The sequence below is a fragment of the Mesocricetus auratus genome, unplaced genomic scaffold, assembly GCF_017639785.1.
Source record: "Mesocricetus auratus isolate SY011 unplaced genomic scaffold, BCM_Maur_2.0 Super-Scaffold_100007, whole genome shotgun sequence".
Classification (NCBI taxonomy): Eukaryota; Metazoa; Chordata; class Mammalia; order Rodentia; family Cricetidae; genus Mesocricetus; species Mesocricetus auratus.
The window spans coordinates 62,726,437-62,751,405 of NW_024429191.1; the positions used below are offsets into that span (position 1 = coordinate 62,726,437).

At 41.3% G+C, this 24,969-nt stretch overlaps 1 protein-coding gene across 1 annotated transcript in view; it reads right to left on the bottom strand.

Annotated features, from left to right (window-relative positions):
• The window catches only part of Aatf (apoptosis antagonizing transcription factor), a 99,924-nt gene that overhangs the window by 11,669 nt on the left and 63,286 nt on the right, over positions 1–24,969 (bottom strand). The window contains exons 9-11 of the mRNA XM_040749372.1: positions 17,445–17,512; positions 14,959–15,039; positions 12,816–12,887 (exon numbers count right to left, since the gene is read on the bottom strand). Of these exons, the coding sequence (XP_040605306.1) occupies positions 12,816–12,887; positions 14,959–15,039; positions 17,445–17,512 (221 nt within the window). The remainder of the gene's footprint in view (positions 1–12,815; positions 12,888–14,958; positions 15,040–17,444; positions 17,513–24,969) is intronic.

Sequence of the window (24,969 nt, forward strand, 5' to 3'; positions counted from 1 at the left end):
CTCAGCCCCTACAGCAGGGCACCTTCCCACTCCAGCTGGACCAAACAGCTCCTGCAGTCAGCAGTGTGATTACCTCAGCCAGGGTTATGACTGGCTTTTTAGGGAGCTTACTGCAAAGAGAATGAGGAGTTGTCCTGCCTCCCCTGGAAGCTGGTATAGCCTGCTGGCTTGCATAGCTGTGCCTCCCCCTGCAGGATCGAGCTGTGGGAGAGGTGGAGGGTTGCCATGTGTGTGTATGAGAAAATGTGTATTGATTTCTGCTTTCTTAGAAAGGAGCACAAAGCATTGAAGAACAATTGCTCGTCTTTGCAGCATTTCACACTCCACACAAAGGCCCAGCCCCCACTGCCCAAAGAAACAAAAAGGAAAACTGCCCGGGACGACAGCACAGCCCCATCTAGACCCCACCTAGCTAGCCTGTGCTCAAGCCATTTCTTTCCCTGGCTGGTGTTCCTCATCTGTATTGGAGAAGAAAGAGCCTTCAGTCTTATTTACCTTTTAAGTAGAAGTGCCCAGAGGGTAAAACGAGTTAATGTTTATAAAGTGCACTGCTTCCCAGAGGGAGCCGTGGACAGAATACATGGTGTGGCTGCTGCTCACTCAAAAACTCATCCCAGGAGGGTTAGTGACATGGCCCTGGACATGGATGTCCCCTTTCTATCCTTTCTTTTCATACCAGCACCAAAATAACAGAGGTAACCAGATTTATGATGCACAAACAGGATCTGCTCTACTACTTTTTTCTTCTTAAATGGACAATTCTAAAAGCAGTCTATATCTCCCACTAGTCATCCAGAGTCTCTCTGGAGCTCATCACGTCTCCACAATAACCAGTAATTTGGAGGAGGTCACCAGAAACTCAATCTGGTATAAAAATCATAGTCAAGATGGTCAGGAGAAAAAAAAATCAAAAGTAGAATACAAAATTCAAGAAGATGTGGAAAAATGAGTGTTTCTGGAGATCTTTCCCATAGTAAAATGACCTCAAACATTCTCTAAACAAAGGCTAGGTGTCAGAGATCCCCAATATTGGACCCCCATCTCAGGTTTTTCCAACATGGCTGTAAGACATGAATAAAGTAATCAGGTGGTGGCAAGCAGTACAATGTTCTAGAATGGAGACATAATTAGAAGGCGACATGGTGGTGATGGATCTGAAATACAGATGTGGGGAGTGATACAGGAGAGGACAACCAGTGAAGGAGTCAGACACTTCAGAGGAGCTTCAATAATGGAGTCCATCTTACAGTGCTACTCTCACAAATGATCTTACTGGCCGCCGTGCACAGAAATGTAAGAGCAGCCTTCACAGGCACTCTGCAGAGGAAGCCCAAACTATTCGAAGTTGGCACAGAGATGGAAACGGCTGTGCCTAGGCAAAGCAACAAGGGCACACACAGATGTGTAAAAACTTCATTTATTTAAATATTACCTATAAAGAGTGCATTTTAAATAGTCCTCTCTAGAAAGAAACTAATTTTAAAAAGGCATTTCATTCTTTAAAAAGGGGGTGGGGCTGGAGAGATGGCTCAGAGGTTAAGAGTACTGGCTGTTGTTCCAGAGGTCCTGAGCTCAATTCCCAGCAACCACATGGTGGTTCACAACCATCTGTAATGAGATCTGGTGCCCTCTTCTGGCTTGCAGGGATACATGCAGACAGAACACTGCATAACAAACAAACATATAAATGAACAAATCCGACTGTTTTCTCTTTATAAAGAAAAAACACTAAGACACACAGAGAAACTATCTCAGGGCCACACCACACATGAGTGCTATAATGGACATACTCCCCTCCAGTCAGTCCTCTGGCTTTGATAGCACCGAGAGTGACTCAGAAAGCCTTAAATAAATAGTCTTCCAAATAATACATGAGCCACAAAAATGCTTTCAAATAGACAGAATAAAATTAGAATTAAAACATACTATTCTGGGCCAACACCTTGACAATACCTACTCTCCTGTGAGTTAATGTTCTTAGCAATAAATACTACAAGACAGTAGCCAACAAGATGGGGAATGGCTGGGAGAGAGAGTCGCTCCCTCAGAAGGGATAAGGGAAGGCAAATGCTTGAATCTCATGACTGGACACTCCCACAGGGCAAAGTGTGAGAATGTGTTTTGGGAGGCAGTCCCACATTGGATGGTGGTGTGGAATAATCTTTTGAACACTGTGAAGAATTGTGGCTCAAATTGGCTTAATAAAAAGCTGAACAGTCAATAGCTAGGAAGAATTTTCTGTGTAGAGAGAATGCTGGGAAGAAGGCAGAGTTGCCGGTCAGACAAAGAACAAACAAAATATGAAGGAGGGGAGGTAATAGCCACGAGCCATGTGGCAGCACAAAGATTATTAGAAATGTGTTAATTTAATTTATAAGTTAGAAACAAGCCTATGCTTTTGGTCAAGCTTTCCTAATTAGTAGTAAGTCTCAGTGTGATTTTTTTGGGAGCTGGCTGGTGGGATAGAGAGAGAGCATGCTACTTCAATATAGGACAAGGACACAGGAAAGGAGACAAGGCAGACTAAAGTTCATTCTACAGGTAAAGAAGAGTATATTGCTTCCAGGGAATCAAGGAAGGTTGAGTGTAGAGCCATGCAAAGCTGGTACAACTACTGTGACAGTTACATGGTCATATGATGGGCACCTGAACTCAAAAAAGCCAGAGCCAAGAACTGGAGAGAGAGCACTGAGCAACATTCTATATTAAACAAAGCTCTGAGTGTGAGCAGAGGTCAGAGAGAACCAGAGGACATGGGGACAACTCCTGAGATGAAGGGAGGACAAAGAAACAAAACTGGCCAATACAGTTTCACAATCTGATGTCAGCTGGGGATCACTGAGGAAACATTAGTAACATGTGTGGATGGCAGATCCAGACAAAGGGGGAAAGCTCAGCTACATACTTGGAAGCCACTTTAGTTATGGTTAATACAGTACCTGCAAAATGCTACATTTAGAATCTCATAATTTTAAAACAAATCTTTAAGAAAAAAACATCTAGAACCACTTTAAAGAAATGCAATACCCTTTGAGGGAAAAAAGGGAATTTAAAATTGTGAGGAAATGCTGAAAACATGGCTACAGATGAGAACTGCACCCTGGAAGCCCCATGTTGAAGGATTTATCTGTTTGTGTCCACAGTTCGATTAAGAAGATGCACTTTTATCACTCTCTATGCTGCTTGGAACCAAACTTCAATTCGACAGTTCAAATTCTCTACAGTGAGAGGCCAAATAGTAGCTAACAGGAAAAGCAAAGACACAACAGTAGAATTTTCTTTTCAAGCCAGCTTTGAGAGTCTGGACCAAGTCTTGAACTTTAGAGTGTTCCTTTCGTACTTTCTGCTGTTACTGGAGGAAGGCCTGGATCTCCTGCCTGTGCTGGGTGCCATCTTTAATGATGATATATGAGGGTCCTTTCCCTTCAGCACTGCTGGGGGAGGTCAGGCACGTGGCAATGAACGCCTGGGTATCAACAAGTGAATTACAAACTATGTCAATCGGAGTTAATGCAAAGCTGTAATCCTCTTTAACAGAGATCAAATCACTGCCGTGAGTTATGTTTGCTCTGCAATCTGATAAGGAAGAGAGGGAGCGACTAATAAAAGAGTAATGGGAGCCTTTAATGACACTGGTAAAAGGTAGCACCAGTTAGAGCAGGCTCTTGTTCTGCTGATTAGATCAATGTTGCATATCTGCCCAGACTTGCTTCACCTGTCAGAATAACCCATGTCTTCTTAGGAGATAAGCAGCCTCGGAGAAAACATCTGTATTTTAACCATTCTTGCCTGAAATTCTTACCCAACAGAAAATTCTGTGTCTCCTGGGGTCATGAGCAGATGAGCTCTCAATGCCAGGCAAGCTATAGCACAAAAGCTCACCAAGCCCGCTCTATCGAATGAAAGCAGCATAGGAGGTAGGAGTGCTTTAAGAAAGCCAGGACTACGGGCTGGGGACAGGACTGAAGAGTGGTAGAACATGCCTGCATGTAAGTTGCAGACCCATACACAAAAATGACAAGCCAAAGACAAATTGCCTGTAGGAATTCTATTATATCATGGAACCTCAGGAGCAACATGGTCATGATGTTGACAAAGCACTTTACAAGACAGGCTTACATTTGTACACTTCTTAAACTCCAGATGTAAAACAATAATGTGCTCAGTACACAGTACTTATCAGGATCCTTCCTCTCCTTGTTCTTTTTAAGGCCAGCAGCTTTATACAAGTGGGAAAGGTGATGTTTTATTGAGGGGGAGAGGATGAGGCTGCTGTTCCTACTAAGAATTTGGGTTTCTTGTTTGTTTTGTTGCAAGGAACCTAGCAATGTTAAATGTTGATGCTGCCATTATGTTTGTAATAAGAGAAAGTTACACAGAAAAATGCCATAACCTGCATTTATAAGGGTCAGTGCCAGAATCAATATGGTGGGAGAACCGTCTTAGAAGTGGCAGTAAATGCAGCCATGCCACTTCTCTCTGGCCTGTTCCCAGCTGACTGACATTGCTTAGCCCACTGTCCCTGCCAAGAACAGAAACCAGAGTCAGTGCAGCTTGGCCATGGACCCCTTCTCAGCAAGTCTTAGGGTCTTGCCAAGTGCACATGACTGACCTCTACCTACACCATAGACAGCAATATGCAGCTGATCTCCCCATCTCCCAGTGTCTTGCCATCAGCAGTGGCAGAGGAAGGTCATGAAGTTTAATGACCATGGTAAATTCCCTGGGGTCAGTACTCACATAAGGTGAGGTGCACTCTGCTTCGCAAAATCCTTGACCAGCTTGCAAAGACCTCTTCTGCCCATAAGTCAGAAGGGAAATGAGAACTTGCAAAGAGTGGCAGCACATGCCTGTTCTCCTAGGCCCGCAGCTAGCTGTCTTTAAAGACCCACAGGACTTTTTGCCTCTGGCAGACAAACCAGAGTTGCTCAGTGCAGAGTGTGGAGAAGCCAGGCTTGTTTTCAGACTCATGGTAACCCTTTTGTAAACACACAAAAATTATTTCAATTCTGGATATGTATGCTAGACACATGAGTCTCCCTCAGAGTTGGGGTGCACACCGATTGGACTTTAACTAATAGAAGTGCCCTGAAAGCACTTAAACCAGGATCCAAAGTGAGCCTCTCCTAAAGGGCATGGCGACACAAGAACTCAGTGGGGCTACTTTGCATTTAAAAAGGGTTTGTTGTTGTTTTAAATAGATCACTTGAAGACAAATATTCTTAATGTGAGAAAAGAATTTGTATCAGCAAGAATTAACTAAAAGAACACTCCACAGGGGACAAGATGGGGATGCCACACTGCCCTTCCAGAAGCCACTAGGATATTCAACTCCCTGTCTTGTATTCCCATTCAGTCCAATCTACCCATACAAATGTACTGAGCTCACACTGGACAGGGACATGGAAAAGTCAAGGAGGAACACTCAGAGCCCCCAAATCTACTGGGTATGAATCTAATTTAGGCTTATTTGCAAACAATAACCTGGAGTCACAGCACACCTGCAGAGAGATGAAGACAGCCCCCAGACCTGGACCAACTCAGAACTGTGGGGGAGCTGCTTCTGGGAACAACACATCAAGAGCTCAGGGAATTCTGAGTTGCCTATCTACATTATACCACAACTGGGGAGGGGCGCTTGAAAAGAAGTAGCTAGGTGCCACAAAATCAGGGTTTGGTAGAAACCACCAGGGAGAGACCATCTTTCACTTTGCACACTCCAACAGAGGAATATCAGAACCTTCCCACTGTATCCATAGTTCATATATGTCATTTCAAAAATGAAAATAGCTTTTGTTGTTGTTACAATGCAATACAAGCTTATTGTAGAAAATTCAAACACTACAAGACACACAATAGAGGAAAAGTATCATTTAGTTCATCCCCAGACCCCAGCAATAAACACCAAAGGCTTCTCACCTCTTAATAAGATACAGCTTGAGTTCTCTCCTAGAGTAGGTTAGGAATGGCCTAGAGGCAGGAGAAATGTAGCACCGCTGGTCTCTTCACTCCTAGTCATCCTGTCCCATCCCCACTAGTAAACACTGCAGAGACTCTCTTCATACTTCACACACCAGGATACCATATGCCTGCTTACCGGTTTAACTTTTACAATTTAACTTATTCATTTTATTTTATGTGTGTTTTGCCTGCATGTATGTATGTATGTACACTATGTGAAAGTTCACACTGCATGTCTGGTATTGGTGGGGTTCAGAAGAAGGCATTGGATACCCTGGAAATGGAATTTCAAATAGTTGTGAACCACCATGTGGGTGCTGAACCTAGGTCTTGTACAAGAGCAGAGTGCTCTGAACTACTGAATCGTCTCTATAGCTCCTTAGTTTTTATTTTAAAAGTAGAAGGAGTGCTATAAGTACCTTCATCACTATCCTGGAGAGCTTTTGTATGGCAGTAAAACTGGTTCAGTCTTGAGTTTCTTGTTTCTTTTTTTTTTTTTTGCTACTTTATAAATGTTGGATATCACCAATATGAAAATCTTTCTATTCATCCATTCATTTATTTGGTTTTCTGAGACAGGGTTTCTCTGTGTAGCTTTGGAGCCTGTCCTGAAACTCTCTCTGTAGACCAGGCTGACCTCGAACTCACAGAGATCTACTTGTCTCTGCCTCCCAAGTGCTGGAATTAAAGGTGTGTACCACCAAGGCCCAGCTCAATATGAAAGTTTTAAACTTGTGCTTTGTTCTGTTTTCAAAGTGCTATGAATGGAACTTTTAGGAATGCTACGCAAGGGCTGTACCATTAGATGCATCCTAGCCCCTGAAATCTGAAACTTTGAGTACCAACATGCTGCTCAAATAGCTGAACATTGCACCACCTTTTCAATTTCAGATTTTCTTATTTGGGAGGCAATTGGTAAAGTCTATGCAAATATCCAAAAACCTGGAAAACGGAATCTTCCAGTTCTGAGCATTTTGAGTAGAGATGCTTGAGTCCAATGGTTGGCAGAAGTTTATGCAAATGCTACACTGTTTACACAGAACTGAAGCCTCTGTATTGGTGCCTTCCCCATGGATGCTTAGGGAGACAGTTGTCATTGCAGTGGTGGGTTCTGGTGTCTTACGGGAAGGGTAGGCGTCCTGAAGCCAGTCTGCCATATGTACTGAGGGACCACTGGACTGTGCATTCATCCAGTAGCATTCTGCCTTGGGTCTTGTTTGAATGCCACTGTCTCCTCACACTACCTTTCCTCAAGTGAACAGTTTAGGTTTTGCTAACTTACAAATAAAATCAGTCTTGCCAGAGTATGAAAGAACAGAGATTTAAACAATAACTTTTCTTGTTTGGCTGCTTGCTTGCTGTTTGTTGTTGTTGTTGTTCTTTTTTCTAATGATTTTGAGTTAGAGAAGGACTTTATAAGCATGGTTCAGGGACCAGAAATCCTAAGGGGAAATGTTAATAAACCTGAGCACATGGGTCCTGCTGAGAAAGACATCAGAAACAAGGTCCATTGGCAAATGACAAACTAGAACAAGTCAGACAGTGCTCTGCTGTGACTAGAGTATCTGCAACTTCCTCATATCCCAGTAATCATGGGGAGCATGTGTCAGCATGAAGGGCTGAAAATTATACAGTAAAAATGTAAAGAAATGCAAATTAAGATAAAGAGGTATCAGTTTTTCCTTTTGCTGAAAACATTAAAAGGGTTGGTAACCTGCAATGATGGTGTGAGAAGTGAACTTTCATTGAATGTGAGACTAGCAAATCCTTTTGGATGTTTATCAGTTAATGTTTAAGTGTGGGTGTAAGGAGCTTTTGTTCTAGGATCTCTATTGCAATATTGCCTATAATGTTGAAAAATAGACAACCATTCATAGGGAACTGGTTAAATAAAACTTTTGATGAAATTATAAGCAATTGTTGAGAAAGAAGTAGAGTTGTATAACATAATAGTGGGAAAGGTAGTCTACAAAACACTTCTATTATAAATCTATTTTGCGTTAAAAAGGTAACAAGTTGAGTCTCCATTATCCAAAACAACAGCAAAATATAAATGTTCAGTTCTCCAGCCATAAGACCATTGTCAGCTTCCTTACCACAAAGCTAACTGACTGGAGAAGGATGCTAGTAACCATAATCTAACAAAAACAACAAAACATCTTTATTCTCCTATAAATAGAGAATGTTACAGGCCTGCTGCCCAAGCAACATGATCCTAACCCTTCTCCTTTGCTGTTCTATCTGAAGTAGCAATGCATCACAGACCTGGTTAAGGGAATACAAGGGAAGATTGCAGCAACAGATTCTGGGGACACTTTTACTCAAAACAAGAGCTCAGAGATATGGCTGGCACCATTCTTTCCTCCTCTTCCTGTCTCAAGCAGATGTCAGCTCTAGCATTACTGATTGTGGTAAGAACCCAGACTGATTTGCTCTGCAATCACTTCCTATGCTTCTTAGGAATCCAATATCAAATGATTCTTAATGGTAGCACTTGCTCTCAAACACTTATTTGTTTGTTTTAGTTTAAGATGAGGGTCTCGCTGTAAGGGACAGACTGGCCTTAAATTCTTGATCTTTCTGGTTCAACTTCCTAAGAGCTAGGATAATGGGTAAGTACCACCATGCCTTGACTTTTCAAATAATTTGTAAGTGTATCATGTAATACATCATCAAAAATGATAAGTATAGAAAAGGTTCTGAAAAATAAAGAACCTCTGAAGTACTAGATAATAAAAGAAAAATCCAGGGCTAGAAATTCAGCTCAGAGGTTAAGAGCACTGGATGCTCAAGGTCCTGAGTTTAATTCCCAGCAACCACATGGTGGCTCTCAGCCATCTATAATGAGACCTGATGCCCTCTTCTGGCATGCAGGCATATATGTAGGCAGAACAGTATGCACATAATAAATAAATAAATCTTTAAGAAAGAAGGAAGGAAGGAAGGAAGGAAGGAAGGAAGGAAGGAAGGAAAGAAGGAAGGAAGGAAGGAAGGAATTCAGCTCAGTTGGTATGGTACTTGCCTAGCATGAATGAAACCCTGGGTTCAATCTCCAGCACTGAACAAAAAATGCATGGTGGTACACACCTGTAATTCCAGCACTCAGTTAAGTGGAGGCAGGAGGATCTGAAGTTCTAGGTCATTCTCTGCCATATATCAAGTTTGAAGTTAGTGTGTGATGCGTAAGAACTTGGAAAGAAAGCAAAAGAAAAGGAAGAAAGGAGGAAGGTAGTCGGGAGGGAGGAGGGGGAGAAAAGGGAGCTCCTAAGAAGTGGAAAACTGGACTCTAAATGGTTTCATAGTAATATATTCAAAATAATTCATTACTATTTATTCATTTACTGCCTGAGCTAATGATATAACCCCAAGCTGGCACAGTGGGACATCATTGTAATGCTGGTATTTAGGAGGTAGAAGCAGGATACTTTTAAGTTCAAGCTACTCACAGGAAGCCTGATTCCAAAATAACACCTAGCTTTCTTAATTTCTGTATTATTCAGACAGGTCAACAAATACACAATTTACTTTGCAACTTTTGAGACATGGTCTCCATGTAACTCAGGCTGGCCTCCAACTCACTATGTAGTTGAGAATGGCCTTGAATTGTTTTTTGTTTTTTTAAGATTTGTTATTTTACTTTTTTAAGTGCGTGCGTGTGCGTGCATGCACCTGAGTGCAGATGCTTTTAGAGGTCAGAGGCATCAGAACCACTAGAGCTAGAGTTAGCATTACAGATGGTTGTGAGCCACCTGATGTAGGTGCTGAAAACTGAACTTCAGTTCTCTGCAAGAGTAGTATGTGTTCTTAACTGCTGAGCCATCTCTCTAGCCCTCTTTTTTTTTTTTTTTTTTTTTTTTTTTTTTTTTTGGTTGTTTTTGAAACAGGGCTTCTCTGGCTGTCCAGAAACTCACTTTGTGGACCAGGCTGGCCTCAAACTCACAGAGATCTGCCTGCCTCTGCCTCCCAAGTGCTGGGATTAAAGGCATGCACCACCACTGCCTGGCTCCTTTCTAAATCTTTCTTTCCTTCTTTCTTTCTCTCTGTATTTATTTATTGTGCATGTAGGGTTATTGACAATTTGGAATGGTTGCAATCCATCCATGTTTTAAAATAAGATTTATTTATTTATTATGTATACAGTGTTCTGCCTGCATGTGTGCCTGCAGGCCAGAAAAGGGCACCAGATCTCATTACAGATGGTAGTGAACCACCATGTGGTTGCTGGGAATCGAACTCAGGACCTCTGGAACAGCATCCAGTGCTCTTAACCTCTGAGCCATCATCCCTCCAGCCCAATTTACTTGTGTTTTGTTTTTTGTTTTCGGAGACAGGGTTTCTCTGTGACTTTGGAGGCTGTCCTGGAACTAGCCCTTGTAGACCAGGCTGGTCTCGAAATCACAAAGATTCTCCTGTCTCTGCCTCCCGAGTGCTGGGATTAAAGACGTGTGCCATCACCACCCGGCTTAACAAGTGTTTTGCCTGCATATATATATGTGTATCACATACGTATCTGTGTCCACAGAGGCAACAAGAGGGTGTCAAATCCCCTGGAAAAGTTTTAAGTCATGTGTGGGAATCTAACCGGGACCTCTAAAGCACTGAGCCATCTAGTCCAAAGATTTACCTTCATATTAAAAAATTATGTGTATGTGTGTGTGTTGTGTGTAGGTATGGGCATGTGAGTGCAGATGCCTGAGGGGGCTGGAAGAATTGGATGCCCTTTGAGGGGGAAGTTCAGGCAATTGCCATCCATCTGACGAAGTTGCTGGGAATTTAACTCAGATCTTCTGGAAGAGCAGTACATGCTTCCAACCACTAAGCCATCCATCTCATCACTGGTTATCCCATCCCCCTGAATTGTTGATCCTTTCACCACCACCTCTCAGGAGCTGGGATTACAAGTGTGAATAACAACACTCAGTTTTCACTTAGGAACTTTCAAATGACTAGATCCAAAACCACAAAAAATGACTTAGCTAGGCAGCCACTCCCAAAGCACTTGAGAAAAATGTGGTCACAAAACAGACACAAATGTACATAGGATTATTTACAAGCTGCCTTGTATTTATACAAACCAAAGGATAAACAGCCAACTGTGTTTGCCTACACCTATAGATCTACTATTTTCAGGCAAGAGGCAAAGTGATCTGATGAGGTTTGGTAGCAAGTCAAAAGACTACACATGACTTGAGAGGCACCTGGCAAAGCCATGCCAACCTATAGTTGACCAGTGACTTCATTTGACAAATGTTTACACTAAAAAGATTACCGCAGCATTATCTGTGATAAAATAATGTATCTACTAGTCAGTGAACAGTTAAATAATATAAAAATATTACAGTTACTTGAATTTTGAAAGGTTTTTAACAACATAAAAATGCTCACAGGCCAGTAGATCTCTGTGAATTCAAGACCAGCCTGTTTTACAGAGTTAGTTCCAGGACAGCAAGGTTACACAGAAAAACCCTGTCTCAGAAACAAAACAGCAACAACAAAACCAAAAACCAAAGCCAAACAAACAAACTAAAAAGAAAAAACAATTTAGAGCAAGCACAAGGAAGGTATTAGATAAGCTTTGAAAGGCCCAGGATGGTGGAGGCCAGAGAGGGATATATAGTGAGACACTATCTAAAAACAAACCACCAAACAAAAAGGACAAGCTTTAAGTATCACGTGCCAAAGAATAAGGAAATAAAGAATGTTGGGGTCACACCAAAAGGATACAAGCCAGTTTGAAGGAGCTTCCACCAATCTATATAATTTTAATATCATGATAAACTATTCATTCATTGAGTAAGATAGGAAAGCAGGAGTCCATGCTGCTATAAATGAATCCCTCAATGGTATAAGTACAAGGAAGGGGAATCTCTTCATTAGAGTGGAATGCAAATTATTAAATAGAGAAGAGATAATTCATTCCCCTTTTCTACTCCCTTCTTCAATGGGAACTCACTATGCAGCCCTGACTGGTCTAAAACTTGTTATATAGACCAGGCTATTCTTGAACTCACAGAGACACAATTGGCTCTGCCTTCCAAATGAAGGGGGAAAGATGCATGTCACAGCAGAAGAAATTATTCTTTAAAAAAAAAAAAAGTGGCTATGTGATTGTAAACACCTGTAATCCCCTCACTTGGTAGAATAAGGGATTAGGACAAGTTTGTCTTGAGTTTAAAGCCAGTATGGACAACAGAGTTCCTATCCAGCTTGAGCTAAGAATCTCAACAAATCAAAATAAATTAAAAACAAAACAAAAAAGTAATCAAATAAAGCAAGGCATTATAGCACATATCTTTAAACCCAGCACTTGGGATTAAAAGCAGGCAGATCTCTATGAGTTCTAGTCAGCCTGGGCTACATAGTGAGACCCTGTCTTAAAACAAACAATAATGAAGTGCTATCTCTGGAAAACAATGAGCCCCATACTTCCCCTCTATATATCCTATCATTTCAGCTTTGTGAACACATACTTCTTTTATAAGAAGAATCTGTAATCTCCAACAGCAGCTTTCACAAACACAACAGAAGCTACACTCGCCCTCACTGAGTGCTGCACAGAGAGCATATGCACACAGCACATACAGAGCACTGACTGTGGTATGGAGGAGCTCAGATGACTCAGGCAGGTGGACTAATGCTGAGACAAAACAAAACAAAACAAATCACTAAGTGGCAATGTTGATATCTGTGGAAATTTTGATTTGACTTTATAGTAATCATGGTAGTAAACACAGGGCAAAGACCTCGTCCCAGTGCCAACGACTGATTAAAAAAAGAGGACAATAGTCTGTAGAACTGGTCAATACCGGGCTCTCATGAAGCCACTTGAGACATACAAGTAATCTACTGCTCACCTGGCATCATCATTCATTGCAGTGTGGTCAATAGGTGCCATGAAACTCAGGAGCTTGCTGAGGACATGAAACCTAAAGAAAGAAAGAAAACAGACAGCAACATTAGTAATCATTATCTCAGCAAAGAAAACATTCTACCAGTTGAACTCCATGACTGATCCCATGGACGTGGGTTCCAGAGTGGAGTTGGGGAAGTTCACAGGCACTTCAACTCTATTCTCTGTTTCACCGTCTGGTAATAGAATAGTGAAAACAACAGTTCAACATAGACAGACACATTTAGATCACAGATAAATAGGTGGGGGGAAAAAGATACACTTGTGCCTTTGAGCATGCATAAATCTTGAAACAACATTCCAGATAAAAGTCGATGAGGACCCAACTATCTTAGTGTCTTCCTCTGTGTGCACCTTAGTTTTCAGTGCCATCAAGTCACCTACTAGCAAGAAGACTGGCAAGAGAACAGGCAATGCCAACACTGTCACTCACTGGTACTGTTTCACCAAGCCAGGAAAGACTCCTACAACCCCATCATCTCCACAGGAACTCTGCTGGGCCTTTCACAGCTAAGTTCTGAAGAAGCACAGCTAAGTTCTGAACAATTTGGAGGTCAATTTTTAGCTTGAGATGTCATGAAATTTAAGCTGCCGAAACACCTGTACTTCCTGCCAATATATAAAAGATATTTTGTGTGCAGTCCTTTGAAATTTCCAAGTAAAATGAAGTAACTATACCACTTAATAGAAGTCAAATTGCTTCTAAACTACCAATAATAAATATCTACATCCTTCTCAATTAAAAATGCCTCTAAAAAAATTAGACCTATCATCAGGAGGATCTGAGTTTGAGGCCAGCCTGGTCTAACAACAGCGCTCAGAGAAGCACAAAAGCAGCATATTTCAAAAAAGTGGGAAAATTCTAACAATTTAGGCTGAAATGTAAGCAAAGTGGCACCTCCTGAAGCAACATTTCCTGGTGAATCTTGTTAAATCCCAAACAAGGTAAAGTGATTATGAAATCTGCTTTTGTGAAGTTTGTTTTCTTCCTCATCTCAACAGGGTTTTGCTAGTAGCCCAGGCTGGCTTCCAACTTACAATACTCTTGACTGCACTTCCTAAGTGCTGAGGTTAAAGGCATGCATCATATGAAGACATTGAAAAGTGAGACAGATCCATATTTATGTAAAGGAAATCTAATAAGAGAGGCTCTCTAGTGATGTAGGATTAGTTATTTGTCTAAAATTATATATATACACATATATATGTATGTATGTATGTGTGTGTGTGTGTAGATATGTGCACATATATATAAGACTAAATATATGGTTTTTTTTGTCATGCACCTGAACTAATAGCTGATGTTTTGTCAGATGATATTACTCTACTCTTGCCCTAGGCTATAAATCTAAAAGTCAAGCAATGTCAGTTTCTACTCTCTTGCTGTCTTGTATCCATATCTTTCTTTTTTTAAAACATATTTCTATTATTATTTATGTATGTGTACATGTGTACATCTATGTGAGCTCAGAGGGGCATCAGATCCCCTGGAGCTGTCAGATACAGGTGCTGGGAATCAAACTTGTCTTGTGCAAGAGGAGTGTGTGCTCTTTCTTAACCACTGAACCATCTCTCCAGCCCTGTCTGTACCTTCCTTTAGACTTTCATATGTCAAAAATACTTATTTTTTTCCCATAAAAATTATAAACTTCGTCTCAAGGAAGTACATGGTTAACATTTTTGAAGTCTTTCACTTTTGTCTTTTTAAAGCTAAAATAATCATCTTCCTTAGTTATTTCTTTCAGGGAAACATTAACTGATTTTTATATACCCATTGACAACAATAGAACAAACATTCAATAAATTGTATTTCCCTTTTAGAGAAAGAAAATAGGGTCATAAAAACACCTGCACATCATTTTGTTATGTTTATCATTCATAAATACAGAATTGTGAGCAATGGGTGTGGCAGCAAATGCCAGAATATTAACACTCAAGAGGCTCAGGCAAGAGCGCTTTTCTTTCAAGGTCTAAAAAAAAAAACAACAAAATCAAGACTAAAATAGTCAGGAGAAAGAAAGACAGGACAATCAAAATAAAAGAGAAACAACAGACACACCTTGTTCATTTGCTTCCCACAAACTTACCGAAGCTTCCTTCCTTTACTGGCTTTTCTATCTACCTTCTTTCGGATCTTGCTTCGTAATTTCTGGATTGCAAGCCACTGCCTGGGAAATTCACAAGCCATGTTATGCATCATCACCCACAGAAACAGTTATGGATATTGACAAATTGGAATTTTTCTCACTAACAACCCTGCAGAAAGAAATCACCAACCTACATCAAATTCCTCAAGATAGTCTTAGGCCAAAGTGACTAATCAATTGGAGAGGATTTGTGCAATGGTAAAAAAAACAAATGGCAGCTGGGAAATTCTACAGCAAATCTGGTTAACAATGCTCCTCAGTATGTGGAGTTGCTGTGACAAGCACTCAATCTGCCGGTCTGCAGAAAAGCCCACAGAGCGTAAGCCACTTGGCTCAATACTGCAAGTGCTGGTTGGTCTGAAAGCATCAATTCATTTTTATTTATATTCTCATCACTCTCCCCTCTCTTATGGTTTCTTGAGACCGAGCCTCTCTATGTAGCCCTGGTTCTCCTTGAATTTACTTCTTCCTCCCAAGTGCTGAGGTTAAAGACACCACCACCATGCTTGCCTTAATTCTCTGACTCTTATCTTCCCTTTTCTAAAATTCAACATTTTTACTTCTCCTTTCTAATTAAAAAAATGTACACTTATTTATTTATCTGGGTGGGTGTGTACTCATTTATGCATGCTCACACATACTACAACACATGTACAGAGGTCAGAGGACAACTTATGGGAGTTTCCTTTCACCTTGTGGATTCTGAGAACCAAACCTGGGTCATCTGCAAGAGTAGCAACTCAGATCATCAGACTTGGCAGCAAGTGCCTTTACCTACTGAGTCATTTTACCAGTTCTCCTAGTTGTTTTTTTTTTAAGATTTATTTTATGTATATTAGTGTTTTGCTTGCATGTATGTATGTGGACCACCTGTGTGTCCAGTGCTCATGGAGGTGAGAAAAGGCTGTCCGATCACTGGAACTGCAGTTACAGTTGGATGTGAGATACCATGTGGCTGCTAGGAACCCAACCCTGGCATAAGCGAGAACTACAAGTGTTCTTAACTGCTAATCCACTTGGCCAGTCCCTACCTTCTAATTTTTAATAATTATCCACTAGCCTTATAGTTGTTTAATTTGTATTCTCTCTGTATATAGCAATATTTATATTCTATCTAGAATACTTAAGCTTGTGTTAATAAAAAGTAAAGACTCTTCTTCCCCTTCCTCAATATAATCTCTTTTATTTTTACTTTTTAAGACAGGCAGACTAGGTTGACCTCACACTCACAAAGATTTTCCTGCCTCTGTCTCCTGGGTGCTGGGATTAAAGGTATGTGCCACCACCTAGCCTCAATATAATTTTAGTATCATTATTACACCTTAAAAAAAATCCAAGGAACCTTAAACAATACATAATATTTACTCTCAAATACTCATCAGTCTCAAGCGCCCTATATTGTCTCTTTTTCATAGCTGTTTTATGTGGATCAAGGTCTACACAGGATTCACACATTTGTGGCCATCTTAAGTGTCTCCTGGGAACTTAATTTTTCAAATAAGGGATTTGAAAGCAAGCTAGAAAAATGTCCACAAATTGTACCTGTGAACAAATGCAAAAGGGAAATTGCAGTAACAGCTAGTCATCTTACCTGACTTATACAAGGAAAACAACACGAGGGAGGAGGGGGGAAATCTAGGGAAATCCAATTACTGTAATCTTAATATAATCTTAATTACCATAATCTATTTTATTGTAAAGTTAGATAAATGTACAATATAATCACCACTTAAATACAATTTGCTCTATCACATTAACTATATGGTATATGCCCCTACAACATCCCAAAGATACAGAAAGTATCGACAATATGCTGTCTCAAAATTCAAATAAAATTCGATTCAAAATTACTCCATCAAAGCTAATTTTTTATTGCCTACTCAAAATGCTGCTCTGCCCAGAATCTCATTCTGATATTCGCAGCTTTTGTTTCTTTTCACGCTTTTGCGAATTATGGCTCATGGTTATTTAAATGCACACCACTCATTAGGCAGCACTCTAAATGCCCTTCTTATTTTCAAACCACAGGATAAAGCATAGGAACAAGAGTCTTCCTTCACTACTTTACATTCTACACTGACATCTGGTAATGCTGCCACATTCCATTTCCAATTGAGCTGAAGCTGCTACTGAAGGGGTGGTGGTCTACAACAGGACAAATTAACAAAGCAGATTCAACTGAGCCAGGAACCTGTTGCACACACTACCCATTCTGACAGCTGAGAGCACAGGTTTAAATAGAAGCCTTTATACACTGGTCAACAGTCGCTATGGATATAAACACAACCCACACTAAGGATAAAGAGCATAAGAAAGACTGATAATTATTGGACCAGTCACTGCCTTGGTGGAAGAATTAAGAGTGCTCAGTGGGATAAACTACTACACAGGCAGCTTGAATGAACAGAAAACCATATTTAAGTTACCTTCCCATGGCAACCTGATCATTTGGATCCAAGGAGCTGGTCTTCCTCTCTATGAGTTCTCGAAGGAGCTAAGGAAAAAGGATAGCAATTGAGTTATTATCATCTCTCAGCAGCAACTGGCTTAAAAAGGCACAGAAGAAATTCTGAAAGGCATAGTGACCACTCTTAAGCTACAACCAATAAGGGAGAATTTTCATTAGCCCTTTTACATTTAGTTTTCAAAGATAACTACTGCAATAGCTGAGAACAGATGTCCATTTGGATGACTTTATGGTACTATGTGGGAACACCAGACCTTGAGCAGAGACCCACTTCCCCTTCTGCCTGGGAGTAGGCAGCTATAAGACAATGTTTAGTAAAAACATGTTTACTAAAAACGATACAATAAGTTCCTGGCCACTTCCCCTTCTGCCTGGGAGTAGGCAGCTGTAAGACAATGTTTAGTAAAAACCTGTTTACTAAAAATGATACAATAAGTTCCTGGGAAAGGCCTTCCCACGGAAACCGCCCTGACCTCGACCTTGTCCAGAGACTAACCGCACCTTCAAAAACCCACACACATCCACCTCTGGTGTCAGAGCAGAACCAGCCAGGGTAGAGGAGGGAGCAGAAGCTTCTCTGGTGGGAGCTTTTCTTAGGAAGTTTTTCTTGAACCTTTTTGGAGCCTGTTTAAAGTTTTCTTTATATCATTGAACGAGTCTCTGTGTTTTCAATACCCGACACCCTCCGCACGTTCTCGGACACAGGCCGCGCAGCAGACGTGACAATTGGAGGTTCCACCGAGATACTACTCTGGATACTAGGAATGCTCACCGTGATAAAGATCCAACCATTGCTGAACACTCAGGTAAGGGAAATATGGGCGTTGGTGAGGATTCCCCCCCCATGTTGATGCCAGTTAGTCATTCCAGCTCCCTGTTCATCCATTTTATAACACCAATAATACATTGGAAGCGGCTGCTGCCAATGAGATTAAAAAGTCAGAAACTAGACATTCTGAGTTTCCCCCTCCTAAGCCTGATACCAGGGTCAGGAAGTAGGGGAATCCAAGAGATTCCCAGCGGCATACGCTTTTAATCCCAACACACCTTTATGCAAGTTCCAGGACAGCCTCCAAACAATACAGAGAAACCCTGACTCAAAAAAAAAAAATTTTTTTTTTGGTAACAGTAAAGAGGTACTGGTATTAAGTAAAAAAAAAAAAAAAAAAGACAAAGACAAAGGTATATGGAATGGAAAATTTTGTTTACATTTAAGTTCTATTTTGTGAGTCATCTCTAAAAACTTTTGGCCAAAAGCCTGGCCTCTCTACCTTGCATCTACAGAGTTACAAGGAGTAGGTACGGCTGTACCCCATGACTGTAGCTCAAATGGAGGAATGATAAAAACATATAGGACTTTTTAACCTTTTTAGTTCAAGGATTGGCTGGAGTTGTTCTTTTACATAGATTTCAATTAAGGAAACTTCATTGCAACAGACTAATCATGACCTAGGGAAAAAGGATGACTAAAAGATGCATGTATGTTCTGAATGTATGGTGTGGCCACACCGGTATGTATGAAATGTGATTGTGAATGCGTGAGTGTGAACTGATTATATGATTAAAAGGATACTTAAATCCCTTCAAAAATAATTAAGAAGCTACCTAGATTGCGTTAAATATAGCCAAAAGGAACATCCAGCCAGTCTGTTAATGTTTTAACAGAAAAATTTAAGATACAAGTGAGGCCTTGTCAGCTAGTGAGAGTTCTACAGGTTAGATTGGGAAAGACTGCTCACAGACTTCAAATAATTTTCAAAAGTTATTTAGTAAGCCCAATTTACCTAGATAGTTAACCAAGGAGGGTAGACAAATCCTTCTACTGTTATGGTCCAGCTTCAACAGTTCAAAAAAGAAAACTTTTTTTAGAAAATAAAAAAGGGGGAATAATGCCCCCAGTCCCCACATGACTCATCAAATAATACACTCCTCATTTAAAAATTTTATAATGTGAATGCCAGTGAGCTTCAGACAGATTCTGGCATGATGGAACTTGAGCAACCATTGCTCAGGTCAAATGGAGACATCCATACACTAGACAGTGGAGAAGACCCTAATTTGGGGTCGAGGGCATGTTTGTGTTTTCTTGCAGGAAAAGAATAAAGCTTCGGCAACTGTCAGACCATTTAGTGAGATGCATGGAGCAGAGAAAAACTGGACCTGAGACCATGGGAGCCTACCTAAGCCAGTTTGAGTGAGATCTCCTAAATCAGTGTTCCTGATCCTTGATGTCATCAAATCTAGAGCCCAAGAAAGAAAGAAAACAGTCAGTTCGAGATTTCCAGTTTCTCAACAGACCTGCTACATCAACTTTCCGGACCCATGAATTTTCATCGTGAAGCCAACAGAGAAAAAAGGACCCAGTTAAAGCATTTGGACATTGGTATGGACTATGAGTGGCAAAAGCTTCTTTTCAGTATTTGAACAGGACATGGTCACTTAAAATATCAGACTTGGTGGTTCCTGTTTCTGGAATCACGACTAGGCCAGTGTATTTTTCTGGAGAAATGCAACTTGTCCTAATGCGACAACTATTGTTCATATTTTTCGTAATGCTACATGTGTAACATCAATGATTGTGCCCAATGTATCTGTGCAAGTGCACTTTCTAAATGCTTTCCTGAGCAGATCTTGAAACGATTGGAAACTTTATCAAATTGTAAATGTAAATCACATGCGGGTTACCCTTGTAACAGATGAAGGCTGGTAGAATGTTATGGCCCAGATCTGGTGATGGGTATGGTGATGGAGAGGCGCTATGTCAATGGGGGTCCTGGAAATGGTGGCAGTGGCGGTAGGCATTCTGGCTTTATGCCAAGCTCAAACGTGCCTTGTTCCAGAGACAAGAGATCCGTAACCAAGTATTGCTTAGCTTAGCCCATGGCAATCCCGATAGCCATGAAGGTTGGTTACAGATGATTTAAGGTTGGGGTATCTCCGATGACGGGCAACCTGTGGGGAAGACCCCTCCCACCTAAAACAGGGGTTCAAGGTCCCCCAAAGACGGGAAAGGGAGGGTGACCCTACTTGACCTAAGCCAGGAGTGCCTCATTTGAAAATAAAAAGGGGTGAATTGTGGGAACACCAGACCTTGAGCAGAGACCCACTTCCCCTTCTGCCTGGGAGTAGGCAGCTATAAGACAATGTTTAGTAAAAACATGTTTACTAAAAACGATACAATAAGTTCCTGGCCACTTCCCCTTCTGCCTGGGAGTAGGCAGCTGTAAGACAATGTTTAGTAAAAACCTGTTTACTAAAAATGATACAATAAGTTCCTGGGAAAGGCCTTCCCACGGAAACCGCCCTGACCTCGACCTTGTCCAGAGACTAACCGCACCTTCAAAAACCCACACACATCCACCTCTGGTGTCAGAGCAGAACCAGCCAGGGTAGAGGAGGGAGCAGAAGCTTCTCTGGTGGGAGCTTTTCTTAGGAAGTTTTTCTTGAACCTTTTTGGAGCCTGTTTAAAGTTTTCTTTATATCATTGAACGAGTCTCTGTGTTTTCAATACCCGACACCCTCCGCACGTTCTCGGACACAGGCCGCGCAGCAGACGTGACAGTACTACCATTTTGTTTCAAATGAATCAAAGAATGTACAACATTCCTTTCACTACTTTCATAACCAGTTTTGCCTGTGCCATCAACAAAGGGTACTTTTTAAAAGGCCAGATGGGAAGGGCTGTGGACAGAAAGGGAAATGCATCAGCTTCCAACCAAAGGAATGATGGTGCAAAGTTAACTTCAGAACTATAACTCCAGCAACCAGAAAGCCTTCCCTGAATGAAAGTCTTGACTGTCAATAATGAGGAGTGTGGACTTCATCCTCTTGCTTATAATCATGCTCTACCATGCTGGTGGTACCAACTGACTTAATCAGACATGACACAAACAATACACACTGCCACCAAAGTTTTGAGGAACCAAAAAGAAGTTATTTGTGTTCACTCCAAGTATAATAGAGAGTGGATCTCTATCCTCTCTGATTACTCCATGGGGGTTCTAACATTATTCTTCCATTTTCTTCTTAATCCTGGTACTCCACTGCATCCAATAAAAAATCTCCATCTATACCTTTCACACACTTAGGAATTTGCACAGGACCTTAGAATCCTCAGTGTAAAGGTGTGATGGCATTTAAACATTAAAAGGGAAGAATTTTAAGTTGCAAATAATCAAATTTGGTGTCATCCCTCATATATAAGTGCTACAAGCAGAGAAATGACAACAGAAATTAAGTTTCCAGACATCTCACAGAAATCTAAAATAAACTACTTCCTGATAAACACTCATCAATATAGGTTTGCCTTTAAAAGTTGTTCTTCACAAAAACAAGCAATTATTTTGTAGGGAAGGCATAGTAGTAATACAGATATCTTACCAAATTAAATAGCTGAAGCCTGCGCCAGGATGGAGAAGAAATAAATTCCTATGAAAGTAGTTTGCTTTCTAATTTTCATTTGTGCACATAGGTAGACACTGAAGAAGTAAAATGTATAAAAGCAGTTTTACTGCACAAAGGAAAGGCTATCTCAGTCGCAATTAAAAATCCTCCTGTGAAATTTTCTCATTTGCTTATTTTGGGCATTATTACCACAGCAATTACCTTTAAAAATGCAGGGACCAGAGGCCACTGGTTTATTATCACCAGAAAACAGCAAGCTATTTCTCTACCCTGCTTATCTGATTGATTCCCAACATCTTCCTGGCAGCCAATCTATCAGTTTATCTCTCCTACTTCATCACAGTCACTTCTGGCAGCTAAATACAAGATCCAAATCCAGTGCTACACAGACACACGACATGGTAAACCTGTGTAACGTGGTTGCTGAGTAAACAGCTGCCCTAGGGCTCAGCGCAAATGGGTTCTACTTCCTAGTCATTGTTCTGTAAGAAGCAAGGTTGGAGAATGGGTGAGAGGAGAGGTTAATAATAATTTTTTAATGAAGAGAAAATACTGAAATGACTGCATTTTACTGCCCCTTCCTTGTTCTAGTCACGTAAGAGATTACAACCACCATTCCTGGTTTTCTTAATCACCTCTAACCCCTTGAGCCTGGACAGTCTTGACCGCTGGGGAGCAAGTGCTCATGGAAGGTTACTCCAGCACAACAGGCACTTCCCTTTCTGGAAGAGAGCAGCACACGGCCCGACAAACGCTGGGAAATGGAGCTGCACAACTGCAGAGGATCGGCAGCAGCTGCCTCTCAAGTACCAAGTGGACGCTGTGTTTGCTTTCAAGAACTCTGTGCTCTACATACCCTGATCAGCATCCTCACTCTTGATGGAGAAAATGCAACCCTGGCTAGTTTATTGGGTCCAAAATTTCATAAGAAATAAAGAAAATTTATTTCCAATATTATCCATACATAGTCATTTAGTAAGGTAATGAATGCAGCACTTGCTTCCAGACACCATAAGAGTAAGAAGCCATATCTTACTCTTGTGTGAATATGCATGTCCCTGATGACAAGCCATGTGGGACCTCTTCTTGTATTCACTGGCTATCCCTGTATCTTCATGGAGAAACATCTATTCAGATTCTTTACCCATTTTAAAGTCAACGTGGTGGGCCTGGAGAGATGGTTTGGTGGTCAAAATGAGATCCTGACTCAAAATAAATAAATAAACCCAATTAGCTCTAAAAGAAGTCACTTGTGATATTTTTCCAATATTTCTATTGATTATTTGAGAATTTCACAAAATGTGCCTCAATCACACTTGCTTCCCATTCCTCCCAGATCCACACCTCCCACCTCTCTCCTTCCCCTACAAAACAAAAACACCAATTTGTACTGCCCATATACTTACTGGAACATGGTCAAACTCCCAGGTGCCATCCTCTTAAAGATAACTGAGCCCTTACCAACCTTTACAACCCCAGCCTCCACCAGAAGCCATCAACTGTGAAGAGCTACACTTCAGTATCCCTAACACACACACACACACACACACACACACACACACACACACACACACATACACACACACACACACACACACACACACACACACACACACACCCTCCCCAACAGGGTTTCTCAGTAGCTTTGGAGGCTGTCCTAGAACTTGCTCTGTAGACCAGGCTGGCCACAAAGTCACAGAGATCCGCCTGCCCCTGGCTCCCGAGTGCTGGGATTACAGGTGTGTGCCACCGCTGATCAGCTCCTTATCACAATTTTTAAGAACTCACTTCAATGGCTTCTTGTCTAGACGTTCTTCCTTTTCTGGGGGGTGGGGGTTAAGGGTGTCAAAGAATCCTTCAAAGTCTCTCATTCTTTTTTTTTTTTTTTTTTTTTTTGGTTTTTACGAGACAGGGTTTCTCTGTTTTGGAGGCTGTCGGTCCAGCCTGGCCTCGAACTCACAGAGATCCACCTGCCTCTGCCTCCCGAGTGCTGGGATTAAAGGCGTGCGCCACCACTGCCCGGCTAAAGTCTCTCATTCTTAACTATGAGTCTGTAGTCATCGATACAACTGCAAACGAAGCTTCCTTGCCCATAACAGCCAGCAGGAGTATGGATCATGAACTTCCACATGGATTCCTGTGACAATACAAACCACAGACACAAACCTGGCCTGTGCTCACAGCATGGACCATGGAGGTCTTTTGAGAAGACCCAATCCAGAAAATGAACTGTTCTCTCATCTCAGACATCCCACCATTGCTCAAACCCAGTTCTGTGGCTAGGCAGCACTCTGGGGACAGAACCTGTGCAAGCTTCAGGTTGCTGCACACTATCTTGCCCTACTTGGCAACAACAGGCTCTCCAGTCACCACAGCCATGCTCCCACATCTGATGCTTCCACTACCACTCTCTACCAGGCTCTGTTCTGACATCTTTCCTATTTCTCTATCACATATTTATTCATCAAAGTTGCATTACAAAATGCAGTGTATCCACAGTGCATATATGTGTGCACACGCGTGCGCACACACACACAATGTATGTATGTATGTATGAATGTATGTATGCATGTATGTATATTTTTTTTCTGCCTAAACAACTTTACATGCAAACTTATTACAACAAGTCATTGGTCTGGTTCAAAGTTTCTAGTCTCTGAAGCACCACAAATACTGAACCATTATTGAGACTCATCTCAGATACCCTGTTGTTGTCCAGAGTCAGGGTGATTTTGTGGCTGAGCAGTGCATTCCCAGGAAGGATCTAAAAGAGCTCCAGGCAGCTACACACCTCTCTGCCCTTGGTGCTGGCCAACCTTCTGGTTCATTGAGTACAACCATTGTGCTTATAGCTATAGGGCTCAAACTTCTCCTTCCCTGACCAGGGTGGTAGCACAGGCTGCAGTGGTGGTTTCCTGCTGCAGACCATACTGGCCTGTGCCTCCAAGTGGGCTGAAAACAGACCCTATTCTACCACAGCATGCTCATTTGTCCACTGTGGCGATGCTCCTATAACCATCACTAATCTGTGTCGCCACCACATCTCTCTGTTCTGACATCTTTCCTTCCAGTTTCATGAG